The 15,501-nt window shown below is 37.6% G+C and overlaps 1 protein-coding gene across 7 annotated transcripts in view; it reads right to left on the bottom strand.

Moving 5' to 3' along the window:
* Positions 1–15,501, bottom strand: part of BCAT1 (branched chain amino acid transaminase 1) — a 102,448-nt gene that overhangs the window by 7,793 nt on the left and 79,154 nt on the right. For 5 of the 7 annotated variants that reach the window (XM_087442675.1, XM_087442673.1, XM_087442670.1 and 2 more), the window contains 4 exons: positions 13,665–13,750; positions 10,853–10,993; positions 9,077–9,136; positions 8,669–8,743 (listed from right to left, as the gene is read on the bottom strand). In XM_087442675.1, the coding sequence (XP_087298801.1) occupies positions 8,669–8,743; positions 9,077–9,136; positions 10,853–10,993; positions 13,665–13,750 (362 nt within the window). The remainder of the gene's footprint in view (positions 1–8,668; positions 8,744–9,076; positions 9,137–10,852; positions 10,994–13,664; positions 13,751–15,501) is intronic. The other 2 variants (XM_087442672.1, XM_004435457.3) reach the window with 1 other exon arrangement.

Raw genomic sequence — 15,501 nt, 5'->3', positions numbered from 1 at the left:
GTTGAGTCCATACTCTAGCCAAGGTCTCTCTCACATCAAATTCCACGTTCGTGACCACCATCTGGACTTCCCTCCACATGTTCACACAGCCATGTGTGTGGAGACTGACTTGGAACAGATCTTCCCGACCCAGAGAAGTATGCCATTAAGTTTGCCTAAATCAGAGGATGTCCCCTTTTCACACGAATTGGCTCTTTAGTCCTTATATAACTTTGGTTGAAATTAATACAAAACATCAGAATTTCTAAATTGGAAAGAACCTCAGTGGTCATCTAAAATGATCATTTTATTTGGATGAGCCAAATAAATGGGGCTCTGGATTTTACTTCTTTACTTCAGAACAATTCCACTTTTCTCAGTTTTGTATATTGGGATTCCAGGAAAGAGTTCTTTTGTAGAAAGTTCTGCTGCTTAAAAATCAAGTGTCAAGAGCAATGAACTTTTAAGCCAAGCTTCTCATTTTACATTTAAGGAGGCTCTAGGAACCACTTTTTTTTTTTTGCAGGGAAAGATTTGCCCTGAGCTAACATCTGTTGCTAGTCTTCCTCTTTTTTTTTTTCTTTTTCCTCCCCAAAGCCCCAGTGCATGGTTGTATATCCTAGCTGTAAGTCCTTCTAGTTCTCCATGTGAGCTGCTGCCACAGCATGGCAACTGACAGACGAGTGGTGAGGTTCTGTGACCGGGAAACGAACCTGGGTTGCTGAAGCAGTGAGAGCGCTGAACTTTAACCACTAGGCCATCAGGGCTGGCTCTCTAGGAAACTCTTAACCACAACCCCAGTTCTCTTGCCTCTGTCCAATGCTATTTCTCCTGTATCACACCGTCCATGTGCTGTGTTCCTCTTAAAGAGTTTTCAAGACCTCAGAGAGCAGAATCGCTCAAATTGGTGATAATGCTGGGAGCCAAGAATGGGTCTACCTCCCACCTTCTGGTTTATATGAAAAGGAGAATGAAGGAAGCCCAATAACTATAAGTGACTTCCTTAATCCACATCAGAAGGTATTGTCTAAAGAGCGTGTCCTCCCACTACTGACTCTTGATTCATGATGAATGCTGGATAAAACATTTCCAAATTCTGCCTGATGTATGTATGGTGTCAACATGACTTAAGGTAAGAGCAAAATATGTGTTTTATTTTTCTTATGTGGATTCCCATATGTTATACACTTTTGCCATTAATAATAATAAAGTGTCAGCATATTGACATTTCAGCAGATCTACATAATTGTGATTCATGAGCACTATAATTTCATCTTAAATCTCATCAGTTAAAGTAAATTGCTTTCAATTAGCTGTCTTAGTTTTATAAAGTCAAAAATCAATCTTGGTTACAATGATAGTTATAGGCCTTATCACTCTACAAACGTGCATAGTATGTATTAAGTTTTACCCCACTCATCCTACAATTTCTGCTTTTATGTAAAATCACAGCATTCTGAGATGTAACTAAGAGATGTGATATTACAGGCAATTCATAATGTCTAGACCTAGGCAGTTAGCAATCAAACTTTTCATTTAACTGATGGATAATTCAATTTAATTTTTCAAGGCAAAATCATTCAAAATAGAGATGACAGATTTTAGCAGAGATAGAAATTATATTCTTTCCTCAAGAGCAGCTGTCCAGAGAAGGAAGGGAAAGAGAAAACATGTCTACATGGGCGAGGATGTCATTATATCCTTGTCAGTGTCAGTACAAAACCACAGCAGTGGGCCCACCACACACCTTCAACATTTGGCAGGCCTGCCGTAAAGTCACATTTACTTGACTTTGTTCACTAGAATCAAAGATGGGGTCAAAGCAATGTGGCAAATCAGATTGAGCCTGTGGGATGGTATTTTGAGCCCATGTGGAAAAATCAGTACGATGTGCAGCATTTTCATCTTTCTGCAAATTCCGGTTAGAACACTAAACCAAAACATGATTAATGACAAGTTCATTACTTTATATTAGACGTACACAATAATTTTACATGGCCTTTGCTAAAATGCCTTTTACATTCAGTATAAAATTCTTAGCAACACAAAAGGACAACCTGCGTGTCATGCACTTACTCTCTACAAAGCCAATAAAAATATACTCAGTGCTGCCCACCAGGTAATAATTTGTCATTCTTGTTCTAATCCTATTAAACGGCCGTGCAAAACTTTCCTATAACACGTGGAGAAGTGCGTTATTAGGGGACAAGGAGGGGCTGGGAAGCTGGTCAAAGGACTGAGTCATCAAGGCAATCTGGAAATGTTCACTTAGCATGCACACAGAAAAGGACAGCTCTGGACACTGGCAGGGAAAAGGGGTGGGGCTCGTTAACTTCTTATGTAACTAAAAGTCATGAAGCTATTCCACTGGAAACAAGAAAACTACAATAACCACTAACAGTCATTGGTGCTTGCAAAGCTGTAGCCACTAGTAAGAAAACAGATTTTTTTATTCTATCTGGTGACCTGCAGTCAATACAGATCCTGCTCCTATCCCATTCGGGCTTTCCTTTTCCTAAACTATTTAAGACCATCCACCTCTTGGTCTTTGCAATCACTACTTCCACTTTCTGACCCTCAACAGTAGCACTGCTAGTTGCTCAAACATATGACCCCTGATATTTAAGATCTTAGTTCCAGCTTTTATCTCATCCTCAAAGCAGTCTCAATGTGTATCTCATTTTGAAAAAAATATAAGTCAGGTTCTCTGACAGTTTTTTTGAAAAATAATTTGACATTATTTAAGACCTTCCTCCCACCTCTTCTCACAATGTTTTAATGTACAAGAACAACACATTTTTTGCTCTTGGTGTCTCACTCACCCATTCATTCCTTTATTCAAGAAACTAAATATGTATGAGTATGTACTATGAGTCTGTACTGAGTATGAGTATGTACCATGGCCCAGGCCCTGTACAGAATACTGAGGTTACAAAAAGAGAATAAGGCAATTCTGACATTCAAATAACCCTAAAGGAAAAACAAGTGTGTGACTAACTTGAATATAATTTAAAGGCCATATGCGATAATCCCAGGCACTTTGGAAGCTGGAGGAAGAAGCAGCATATAAGCAGGTCAACGTGTTTGCACTGGGGAAAAGGGATGTTGTTCAAGAGATTTAAAAGGTTCCTAAAGGAGATGTGTCTTGAAGGACAACCAATACCTTATCAAGTGGGCAAGTTGCAGAAGGTACAGAAAGGCAGAAGAAAGCAGAGCATATTGGAGAACAGAGAAGACCCCAAATGGCAGGAGCAAAGGAGAATATGATGGTGAGTAACTGGAACAGCAAACAGTAATGGGAGAGGAAAAGAAACACGGGCAACACGACAAATGTTCTCCAAGTTTGTTTGGTTAAGGATGAGCACAGAAGTGTTTTTCTTTGTTGCTTAAAAAAAGAAAAAAAAGAAACCGTCATATAAAATGTTCCCCTCCTAAGAGGTATTTGTAGGGCAATCTAAGACCAGGGAACTATATGGACAATTAGCCAGATGGGATGAATATTTAACCTCAGAGATTCTTACTCATATACAGAAGTACACAAGTTAAATGAAAATCAGATCTGCGGTTACAAAGGAATTTTTCCTCTAGGTCACACTGGCAACAATCTTGAGGGTTCGGGGTTGCTGTTGTTGCTCTCCTCTTCAATTTACCAAAGCACTTCGGAGAAAACAGCCATATTTCCATGTAATGTCAAAGAGATCAAATGTAAAACATGACGCAATTCTATGCTTTTCTCTCAATAATTACTTAAATTATTTTTCTTGGAGAGAAACCTAGTAGCTTGGCTGACAGCACCAATTTGCCATCTTGTAAGAGAATAATTTTGAAACTTTAGGTTCCATAGCCACAGGCATAAAATAATTGAAGAAGAAAGATGTGGTCTTAGATTCCGAATGGATGGTCCTTTGTTACTTAACAATTTGGAGCACAGTCGGTGCTTCTGGTTTGTGGTTTAATTCAGAATCACTGTATTATCTTACGTGTCCTGCAACTGCACCCCTTTGTTTCTTTGCTCAGTACGGAGCTCTGAATGGATCGTTAGTTTTTAGTGTTACTACCATTACACATTACTACCTAGGGTAAAAAGAGAAATTATTAACTTCATCTTAGCCATAGGCACTAAGTTATACAGAGAATATATAAAGATAAGAGGAAAATGTTATGTTTCTTCTCATTTTTTGCTTTATATACATGTATCTTTTACTTTTAAACCTTTTCACATAGTCTCACATTTAAATTGAGTATCTATTTTGTCCTTCTATATCACTGTGCTTTGACTTCTCTAATTTTTGTCCCTTTTTAAACTACTATATTACCAGCACCTAGAACAGCCTCTGGCACTCTGTGCCCAATACATATATTTGTTGAATGAACGAATAAAAAACATTCACTTCTGTCACCTACATTCTTGGCTTCCATAATCTTACTGTTTTTCTTCTTTTTGGTGAGGAAGATTGGCCCTGAGCAAACATCTGTGTCAATCTTCCTCTATTTTGTATATGGGACACTGCCACAGCATGGCTTGATGAGCAGTGCATAAGTCTGCATCCAGGACCTGAACCCGTGAACCCTGGGCTGCCGAAGCAGAGTGCGCGAACTTAACCACTATGCCACCCAGGCCGGCCCCATCCATAATCTTACTTTTAAAAATGCTCTTTCTGTAGATCCTTACCTTACACCATACACAAAAATTAACTCCAAATGGATTAAAGACTTGAATGTAAGACCTGAAACTGTGAAAGTTCTAGAAGAAAACATAGGCAGTACGCTCTTCGACATCGGTCTTAGCAACATCTTTTCAAACACCACATCTGACCGGGCAAGAGAAACAATAGAAAAAATAAACAAATGGGACTACATCAAACTAAAAAGCTTCTGCACAGCAAAGGAAACCATCAACAAAACGAAAAGACAACCTAACAATTGGGAGAAGATATTTGCAAACCATACATCTGATAAGGGCTTAATCTCCAAAATATATAAAGAACTCATGCATCTCAACAACAACAAAACTACCAACCCAATTAAAAAATGGGCAAAAGACCTGAACAGACATTTCTCCAAAGAAGATATACAGATGGCCAACAGACACATGAAAAGATGTTCAAAATCACTAACTATCAGGGAAATGCAAATCAAAACTACAATGAGATATCACCTCACGCCCGTCAGAATGGCTATAATTAACAAGACAGGAAACAACATGTGTTGGAGAGGATGTGGAGAGAAGGGAACTCTCATACACTGCTGGTGGGAGTGCAAACTGGTGCAGCCACTATGGAAAACAGTATGGAGATTCCTCAAAAATCAACGATAGAACTACCATATGATCCAGCTATTCCACTGTTGGGTATTTATCCAAAGAACTTGAAAACACCAATTTGCAAAGGTACATGCACCCCTGTGTTCATTGCAGCCTTATTCACGATAGCCAAGACTTGGAAGCAACCTAAGTGCCCATCAAGGGACGAATGGATAAAGAAGCTGTGGTATATATACACAATGGAATACTACTCAGCCATAAGAAACGACGAAATCCAGCCATTTGTGACAACATGGATGGACATTGAGGGTATAATGCAAAGTGAAATAAGTCAGAGGGAGAAGGCCAAATACCGTATGATTTCCTTCATTAAGTAGTAGATAATAACAACAATAAACAAACACATAGGGACAGAGATTGGATTGGTGGTTACCAGAGGGGAAGGGGGGAGGGAGGAGGGTGAAAGGGATAATTCGCACGTGTGTGTGGTGATGGGTTGTAATTAGTATTTTGGTGGTGAACATGATGTAGTCCATGTAGGAATAGAAGTACAATGATGTACACCTGAAATTTTTGCAATGTTATAAACCAATGTTACTGCAATAAACCAAAAAATTAAAATGAAAAAAAATAAATAAAATAAATAAAATAAAATAAAATTAAAAAAAAAAAAAAAATGCTCTTTCTGAGAGGCTGGCCCAGTGGTGTAGCGGTTAAGTGCGTGCGCTCCACTGCGGCGGCCCGGGGTTCACAGGTTCAGATCCCAGGCACACACTGATGCACCGCTTGTCAAGCCATGCTGTGGCGGGGTCCCATATAAAGTAGAGGAAGATGGGCACGGATGTTAGCCCAGGGCCAGTCTTCCTCAGCAAAAAGAGGAGGATTGGCATCGGATGTTAGCTCAGGGCTAATCTTCCTCACAACAACAACAACAACAGAAAAGCTCTTTCTGAGACCTTTTGTAATGACTTCTCATCTTGCCCGAAAAATATGTCTTTGGGCTTCTCTTTTACTCAGACTTTAGGGTTCTGATACATATATTTTGTCACCATCTTGATAGTGACGATGCACATTTCTGCTTTTGCCTTCTTAGCCAAAGCTGCATGATTATGTGTCAAACACTCTACTTTTAGATCTTTCTTCCAATTCAAATTTAATAGAATTTGATTTTTAACTCAGCCTAGTTGACTACTTTTTCCTTTTCTTTTAATCCTTTACAACCAAATCAAATAAGTTTAAATTTTCTTATTTCATATACTCTCCAAGAGGTAACCCTGAAATCCCGTTTTGTATATTAACCGCTATAGAATGAAACAAGCTCTTCTATACAACATGTGCAAGAAAACTTTCCCAAGTAATCTTCCTTTCTTATCACTATAACCACACTTCCTCCCTTCTTAAAAATCTTTCAACTTCTCTTTTGGATAAAGGTTTTCATAACCTAACCACTTACATATTTTTTGTTTTATTTATGTTTTTTTTATTTGAGTAAAACACTAATAACTCAGTGACTTCATCAGATTTACTCAGACAATTCTAAAAAAAATAAAAATACCTGCACCATCCATGCAGAAATTTGTATTAAATTTCTTCAAGTTACGTTTAATTGTTTCTATGTACGAAAGTAGAAAACAACTTTGAGTAAATTTGAAATCTTCCAATATTAAGATATTTCTTTATTTAGGTTACAGAAGATTCTTATAGAAAACTTTTGTTGAAAACTGGAAGTAAGACAACTCATTGGTTCAAAGACCACAATCATTCTTTCCTTTTAATATTATAAATTTTGCATAAAAGTTGCTGAGTAAGTCTTCAAAAAATACCACTTTTATCACTATCCAAAGACCTCGATTGCTCTGTATGGGCTTGCTGTTTTCCCAACCAACTTTAAATTTTTGCTTATTTTTTAAGACCCAGCACCATCTGATGTAACCCAAACTATAAAACTTTATTTCATGTTTCAAAACGAATCTCAGCTCCCCTTGGGTATTTTCACTGACTGGCAATGACGGTATTGGGCTCAACAAAATCCTCCAAAAACTTGTGAAGTGTTTGCAAATTACGGAAGTCTCTTTTACAGGTGACTCAGGGTTACCTAGTATTTGATATGCCTGCCTAGAAAGATGCTTAACTGCCTGATGAAACATTACTGTAGATGTTGCTCAGAAAAAATAGAAAAAACAAAGTTAGCAACATAAAAAAATAAGTGTGCACACTCTTTGACCCAACAATTACAATTCCAGGAATTTATCCCAAAGGAAATAATCAAGGATGCACTGTTCATAATAGTGAAAGATTACCAATAACATAAACGTTCAATAATAAGCTTTCTTAAAAAATTATGGCACATCAGGGGGCTGGCCCAGTGGTATAGCAGTTAAGTTTGCTCGTTCAACGGCCGCTTGGTCAGCGGCCCAGGGTTCGCCGATTCAGATCCTGGGCGCAGACCTATTCACCACTTATCAAGTCACATTGAGGTGGCATCCCACATAGAAGAGCTACAACTTTACAACTATGATATACAACTATGTACTGGGGCTTTGGGGAAAAAAAAAGAAAAAGAGGAAGATTTGCAACAGATGTTAACACAGGGCCAATCTTCTTCAAAAAAAATTATGGCACATCAATATAATGGAATTCAATTAAACTTTATACATGGAATTAAGAAAATTATTTATTGATATGAAAAAAGCAAATGATTTATTAAGTGAAAAAAAGCAGGTAACAAAATGATGTATGATCCCATTTTGTTAGAAAAAATATCTATCTAAAAATATATAAATGCTTACAAAATACTGAAAGTTGAGATCAAAAATTAACAGTGGTTAGGGCCAGCCCGGTGGTGTAGTGGTTAAGTTTGCAGGCTCTGCTTCAGCAGCCCCGGGGTTCGCAGGCTTGCATCCTAGGCAGAGACCTACATACCACTCATCAAGCCATGCTGTGGTGGCGTCCCACGTAAAAAAAATAGAGGAAGACTGGCATGGATGTTAGCTCAGGGACAATCTTCCTCACAAATTAATTAATTAATTAATTAACAGTGGTTATATCTCAGTGTTGGAATCAGGTAATATCAGTTTTCTTCTGTGCTTTCTTCTACTTCCAAATTTTTTTCTTTTATAAAAGTATGTTATACTTTTCAATGAGATTTTTAAATGTTATCAAAATTTATATACATATATATTTTTAAATGTTAACTAATTTGGAGTCCCTGACAATATTTTCTTTCTTTCTTTTATTTTTATTTTAAACATGTATCTTCTTTCCTATTTCTGCTTTGCTCCTGCTGACACATACTATCAGAAATACCTTCCATAAATTTAATTTGTTAACCTCAAATTGTAGTACTCTCTTCTGTGTATTGAAACATGATTTGGTTCTAGGCTCTGATGGAAATAAGGCGACATTTTAAAACAAAGAAGCCCTTACCTGAATATCAGTCAATGTGTCCAAAATCCGGCTTGCAAGCTTAGGACCATTTTCCATAGTTGGAATGTGTATAGTCTATGGAAGAAAACCAGGCACAAGATAATTTGAGGATAGTCATGTATCCAGTGACAACAAGTAAGACACTCAGCAATTCTAGATATTAAGGAAATTCCGCTGAAATAAAGAATGACACTTTGATGACCTGATTATGTATGCTAGCTCCTTATACCAAAGATTCTTTTCCATTCCAAATCTGAATAAAAACTAACTAGCCAATGATAGGTGGTTCACTGCCTACCAACTGATTTTAGTGCACAACTGGTTTATACGTCAGTCTTTAGGCTGATTTGCAGAATCAGTGAGAAGCTAGAGGTACCTAAAATAGTGGCTAAACTTAAAGAACCCTACCTCTTCCAGCATTCTGAGAATCTCCAAGGATGAATGATTGGCCTCCACATCTAACTCTCTCTGCAGGGAATGAGAACTCAAAGATATTTTGCCACAAATTAAAGCACATCATTTCAGGGATGTAAATTAAAACAAGTCTCTGCTGTCACAAAAGGGGCTTCTAAACCTATGTCTGTTCCAAGCCAAACTTCCAGGGGCCACAACCTCCACCATGTTGGATAGCATGGTTAAATTCAGGGCTGAGAGAGATTTCATGATCCTAATTCGTATGAGTCATGCCCATTCATGCCTGGCTTGCAGGCCTTTGATAGTTTGATTTTAGGAGATAGTCCATGCTCTCACTTTTCTTATTATATCTTTCAGGATAATAGGATAATTAGATATACTTTTGGCTTTAAAAGTCCCCTGAAACAAGACCATCAAAAATGTTAAACTTGGGGGCCGGCCCCGTGGCATAGTGGTTAAGTGCGCGTGCTCCGCTGCTGGCGGCCCGGGTTGAGATCCTGGGCGCACACTGATGCACTGCTTGTCAGGCTATGCTGTGGCAGTGTCCCATATAAAGTGGAGGAAGATGGGCACAGATGTTAGCCCAGGGCCGGTCTTCCTCAGCAAAAAGAGGAGGATTAGCATGGATGTTAGCTCAGGGCTGATCTTCCTCACACACACACACAAAAGTTAAACTTTATAAACTTTTTATTTCTAGAGGTGAAATAATAATTGGACTTAAAAAAATCTGACCTAATGACAACCTTAGTTCATTAAAAAAGTAAACCAATAATATATTACCTAGATACTACCATAGCACAATATGAAACAGCAGCTTTATAATCAGTACAAGTATTGATATATAATAGAATAATTCTTCTAGAATTAGGTCAGGAACCATCACCTAAAAGCAAGTTAAAATATCTCAAGCAATGAAGCAGCCACCATTAAAATCAGCAGAAAAAAGTCAATCTAACCAGCTGAGGAAAAATAATTATAATGTTGAATTTAAAAACCAATAGAATTTGTACTTAGTATGAGTAACTTAAGCCAATTCACATTTTAAGAATAATACCCACATGCCACGCCTTCAGGTTATTAAGTTAGATGATGGTAATCATAAGTATTGGAGCTTTGTTATAAAGAGGAAAGCAAAAAAACTGACCAAAACATGGGAGTACAGCACACATAAAATCAGACTAATTCACTGGGAGGAGAAAATTTCCAACCAAATGCTTGAATTCCTTTTGGAAAATTTTAGTAAATGCATCAGGTTTGCCAAATGAAAAATTTTTGTCAAGTGGTCTAAATAATAACAACAGCAATAATAATAATAAATAATGTAGGTGTTAATCATTCAAATGAATTTTCTGTAACTATTTGCCATTCCCACTCCAGTAGTTTGCAACTACTTTTGGAAACCAGATACTGAAATCTAACTACTACTTGTAGAATCTTCCTTAGTGAGCTGGTAGAGAGAAATGAGTGGAAGTCTGTTGACACATCTCCAATCCCTAAATTGACAGAAAGCAAACATGATACTTGTCCAAGGACAAAATTGACTTCCCACCATGTTGGAACTTACACAAAATCACTGGCAAGATTGAGAGTAAGTAATTTGCTAACACAGGTTCACCAGGACAAACTGCCCCAGTTAACAGAATGCCAAGTTATAAAAAAAAAAAAAAATTCACCGTATCCTGGGTCCAACTAGCATTTCATTCATACATTAAAAATTAAATTACAGGCAAATGCTTGGAAATGACACGAAGTGAAGAAACACCGTCTTACCTCACCCTTGTACAGTATATCAGAAACTGGGCAAACAACGCAGGCTGTCCCAGAGCCAAACATCTCCCTCACTCGGTTCCCCTCCAGGGCTGCTGTCAAGTCATCCATGGTGAGATACCGCTCTGACACCTTAAATTCACCCTGTTTGGAACATAAAGTTAAAAAATACATTTTTTTCAAGGAAAAGGCATGCAAAAAGAGCCCTGCAGTCCTTACCTTTCTACTTTACGTTCTGATTAAACTCAGATAATGTCATAATCATCCTTAGAGGGAAAGCTGGAGAGAGCAACACCATCTTATTGGTAAATACACTGAGGTGTTAAGCCACCTGCTCCAGGGTCACAACGTCTCTAAAAACCTACGTCAAGATCACAGCATCTCTAAATGAGATGATAAGAATATACAATATAAGATTTTCACTATAAAATTCACTGTTAATTTTAATACACACCTTTTTTCCTGCCTTTTATTTGTTGTCATGACTAAAGTCTCACAAGTTGATGCACCTCGAATGCTACTTAATGTGTGCTCTATGCTAACAGTGTTTTAAACCCTATTTATCATAAAGGAGAATATATTATATAATATTAATAATTATAGCTACCATTTATCGAGCACCCATTGCACACCAAGTTCTCTCATTTTTAAGATGAGTATTATTATCCCCATTTTACAGATGAGAAAATTAAGGTTCAAGGAGGTTGAGTGACATCCCTAAGGCCACACAGCTAGTAAATGGCAGAAACTAGATCTGAACTCAGGTCTGATCTGACTGGTTCCAAATTTGGTCCTCTTTTCACTCTGCCTTTTATGGAGTAAAAACATAGACTGAGTTAAAATATCTGAAATATTTCCTTGTTTTAAAACATTGAAAGTATATTTAAGAAAGTGTATATTTTTTTCTTCCTAAATTCACTGATTCAGTTGAGTTTACAGCAGTAATCCTCTTCCTTCTCTTTCGTATCATATTAGGTTGAGTTTCATTGTAGAATTATTGGCATAAGCTCATCGACTTCTGCTGGACTATTGGAACATTTTATTTGCTCAAAGATATGAAGTGGAAAAAAGAATTCTGATGCTTTCAAGCTATGTTTGAACTATCTGTTTAGTACTCATTCTTTAATCTGTCAAATTCTCATTCTTTTATGTTAGTGGTTAGAGTTCAAAGTCTGTCAACAGGCCATTTGAATTAAGGCAACCAAGAATGGACAGATTTTTTTTTAATAAGATGAGAGTATTTTTTAAAACCTACAAATCCACAACAGATAAAAATGGAAATCACAGCCCTTGTCAAGATTCAAAACATTCAAAGAATGCATCATGCTGTAAGTATATTTGGAAGGGTAGGAAAACATGTCTGCAATCGAAATATGGCTTTTTGCAAGTTTCAATTGATCTCAGTCTGCAATTGCAATTATGTCGTTCAAAGGTAAATAAATAAATAAATAAATTCCAGAAAATTGGCCAAGTTAACTGAAAACAAGTTGAGTTCTGTGTTCTGGAAAAGGAAAAAAAAAAAAAAATCTCTCGTAAATAAACAGAATTGTTTTTACTCTGCTCACCCTTACTTATCTTTGGACAATTTTCCCTGTCTGGCAAGTAATGGTAACCCCCCACATGCCTCTTGGCATTTATGTCTCACTGTTTTAAAATAGCTTTTAAAATAAATTACAGCTAAGGAGTCAAGAAAAAACTTCCTCCATAATAACCTATTTTTCATGCTAGCAAATCATTAGTGGGGAAAAGCATTTCCACTTGCAACTTGTCATCAAACCTTCTGTACTTGGTTGATTTTTTTCTTTAATAAAACAAAAATTACTGAGCTTCGAAAATACATCTTTCCAACTGCAAACATATTTAGGACAGGGCAAGCTGTTTGAAATTATACCAACAGTTTGTAAATGTCATGCCCAACGTGCCAGCCAGCATGTGGCAGTTGGGTCTTGTCTACTTTGGGGTTTTGTAGAATTATTTATAGTACATTTCCTCTATTTCCAAAGCCTTTTCCAGAGAAACTGCACTCTCCTAGATAATGTGTGTGTTTCTAAACATTTGTCCTATTAGTACCGTTTGACCACAGTATGCTCAAAACCTTTTCATGTCCCTTGGAGACCATTTTAACACATGGGTCAAAAGTTCCATCCAAGAACCTTTGCCAGATAACCAACTCATTCAATATTCATCTTGAAAATGTTATGTCATTTCCAATACTGAATGGTTGAACATGCTTGCCTGTGTCACATGGATTAGAAAGTCTACTGAACACAACTTTATATTTGCTTGCATGTTTTGATTTTAAAATAAGTATGTATGTGAATTTGGGAGGACAGGGGGCAGGAAAGAGAAAGAAGGCAGCCAGACTAATAATGTTATGTTAGTAGACATTCATATGTCAGTAAAATTCTTTAATATATATGACAAGCATGGTTACACTGGAATAAATAAAGGGAAGAACTACTTATCATTGCCATTTGAAAACGATGCCCTCAGACTTTAAAAGTCAAGGACTGAAGTATAAACCAGGTGAGTTGGTAAGAGAAACTTGGTATAAAGCCTGAGACTAGTACTAGAATACTTCTTCTCTAGGACAGCTTGCTAAACTGGTTTCTCTCTGCCCTCCCTATAAACAATACTTATTTGATAGTCTTGCCAAGACAGTCCTTCCAGAAGAGTTCTTCTCACTCAAGTTAAGATTTAGAGATTAGATAACATTGGTTGGAAGTACAGGATATTATTTCAACATTAAGCTGAGCTTATCGTGATTACTTTTTGTTTCATGCTTATAAAAGTTGTTCATGTCAAAGGCACCCACCCATTTGTGTGCCAGGTCCAGAATGCTCTGCCTTGTCACTCCTGGAAGAATGATGCCATCTAGCGGAGGAGTTGCCAGTTCTTCTTCTGTCAATTAGAAATTGGAATATTTTCAAACTTCAACTATATTAGCCATGCCTTATATCAATAGCCATTTTTAAAACCGTTTCTTGCAATTTTGCTAGTAAGAACCATGAAGACAATGTTACTGTTGTGCATTGTCAAATTTCCCAAATCAATTCACACTTCAGGTAGATCCTTATTATTATTTTTTTTGTGTGAGGAAGATTGGCCCTGAGCTAACATCTGTTGCCAGTCTTCCTCTTTTTGCTGAGGAAGACTGGCCCTAGGCTAACATCCATGCCCATCTTACTCCACTTTATATGGCATGCCACCACAGCATGGCTTGACAAGCAATGTGTCGGTTTGCGCCGCAGATCTGAACCCCCAAACTCCCGCGCGCGCACTTAACCACTACACCACCGGGCCGGCCTCCTAGATCCTTGTTTTTTTTTTAAAAAAAAATAAGAAAGAAGAAAAAGAAAGAAAGCTATTCATCTAATCATCTTCAATTTATCCTATAACTAATAAAAAATGACATGGTTTTCCACTAACAGTAAGAGTTATAGAGTCTCTTAAAAGGAACATTCTAAAGTCAAAATTAACCTTAGTGGATTAAAGCTGGTTAGTCATTAGAATAATGTAGGTAGGATCTTACTCAGAAACACTGGTCATTACCAAAACTTCTAAGAATACTGTGGAAGAACTCACTCCTGAGAAGCATGTGTGCCTACTCAGGCTGGTCACTGCTCCCACAGTGCCCTTCGATAAGTCTATCTAGAGTGATTTTCAAACTTGGTGGAGTATCCATCACATATGGAGATGTTGACTTTACCCTCTGAGATTCAGATGTCATGGGCTCAGGGTGGGCTCAAGCATGTACATGGCTAACACAGAAAAAAGAAAGAAAGAAGAAAAAGAGAAATCCAAAAAACAAAACAAAACTCCATGGGTGACTCAGAGAGAGCCAAGGCCGAGACACTGGTCTACTATGAGAATGACCACAGGCACTAACCACCGTGACATCTGGCATGATGATCTGTCTACAAGAGTCAGTGTGGTCCATCAACCGCACAAGCTCTTCTCAACATCCTCCTCTCCTCCGACACCCAGGAATCTGAATCTCATGAGAAATTCAAAACTTAAACTATCACTTTATAAAGATGTTGAACCTTACAACAGATCATGTGCTGCCCATCATATGTTTGCAGAGGAATTCACGAGGTATGCTTGAAAGGATCACCAGGTAGCGAAAACTGTGTAGAAATCATACTGGTGTCTTTGAGCTCCAATCCCCAAGCCATTTTAAGCAGCTAAACAGGATTTTAGAAATGACCTGTGCAATCCTTATTTTACAGAAGAAACTGAGGCCCTATAAACAGAAGTGACTTGCCAAAGTTGGTGACACTGGGGGACAGTCAGGACCATAGCTTAAGTGACCCAACACTGGGGCCACTGCCTTTTCCTTCAGTATATTGTGGTTACATCAGACATCCCTAACAGCCAAGCTGCCTGGAAGAGCAAAACTCTATATTCACTCCGTGTCCCCAAAACTCAGCATCACGTCTGGCCCAGAGTGGTATGTAACGTTTTTGGAAAAAAAAAATAAATGAATAATCCTCTTTATGCTAGGATACAGCAGTATGATTTTTCTGAATTATTTCTAAAAATCATCTGATGAAAACCACTTTCTGGAAAGAAAAAAATTGTTCTTGGCAATGTTCTTAAGGCTACTTTTTGTCATGGTTGAAAGTGTTGATCTCGAAATAAATGTGTGT

The sequence above is a fragment of the Ceratotherium simum genome, chromosome 17, assembly GCF_057802395.1.
Source record: "Ceratotherium simum simum isolate JZ-2026a chromosome 17, ASM5780239v1, whole genome shotgun sequence".
Taxonomy (NCBI): Eukaryota; Metazoa; Chordata; class Mammalia; order Perissodactyla; family Rhinocerotidae; genus Ceratotherium; species Ceratotherium simum.
This window is presented reverse-complemented; position numbering and strand designations above follow the sequence as displayed.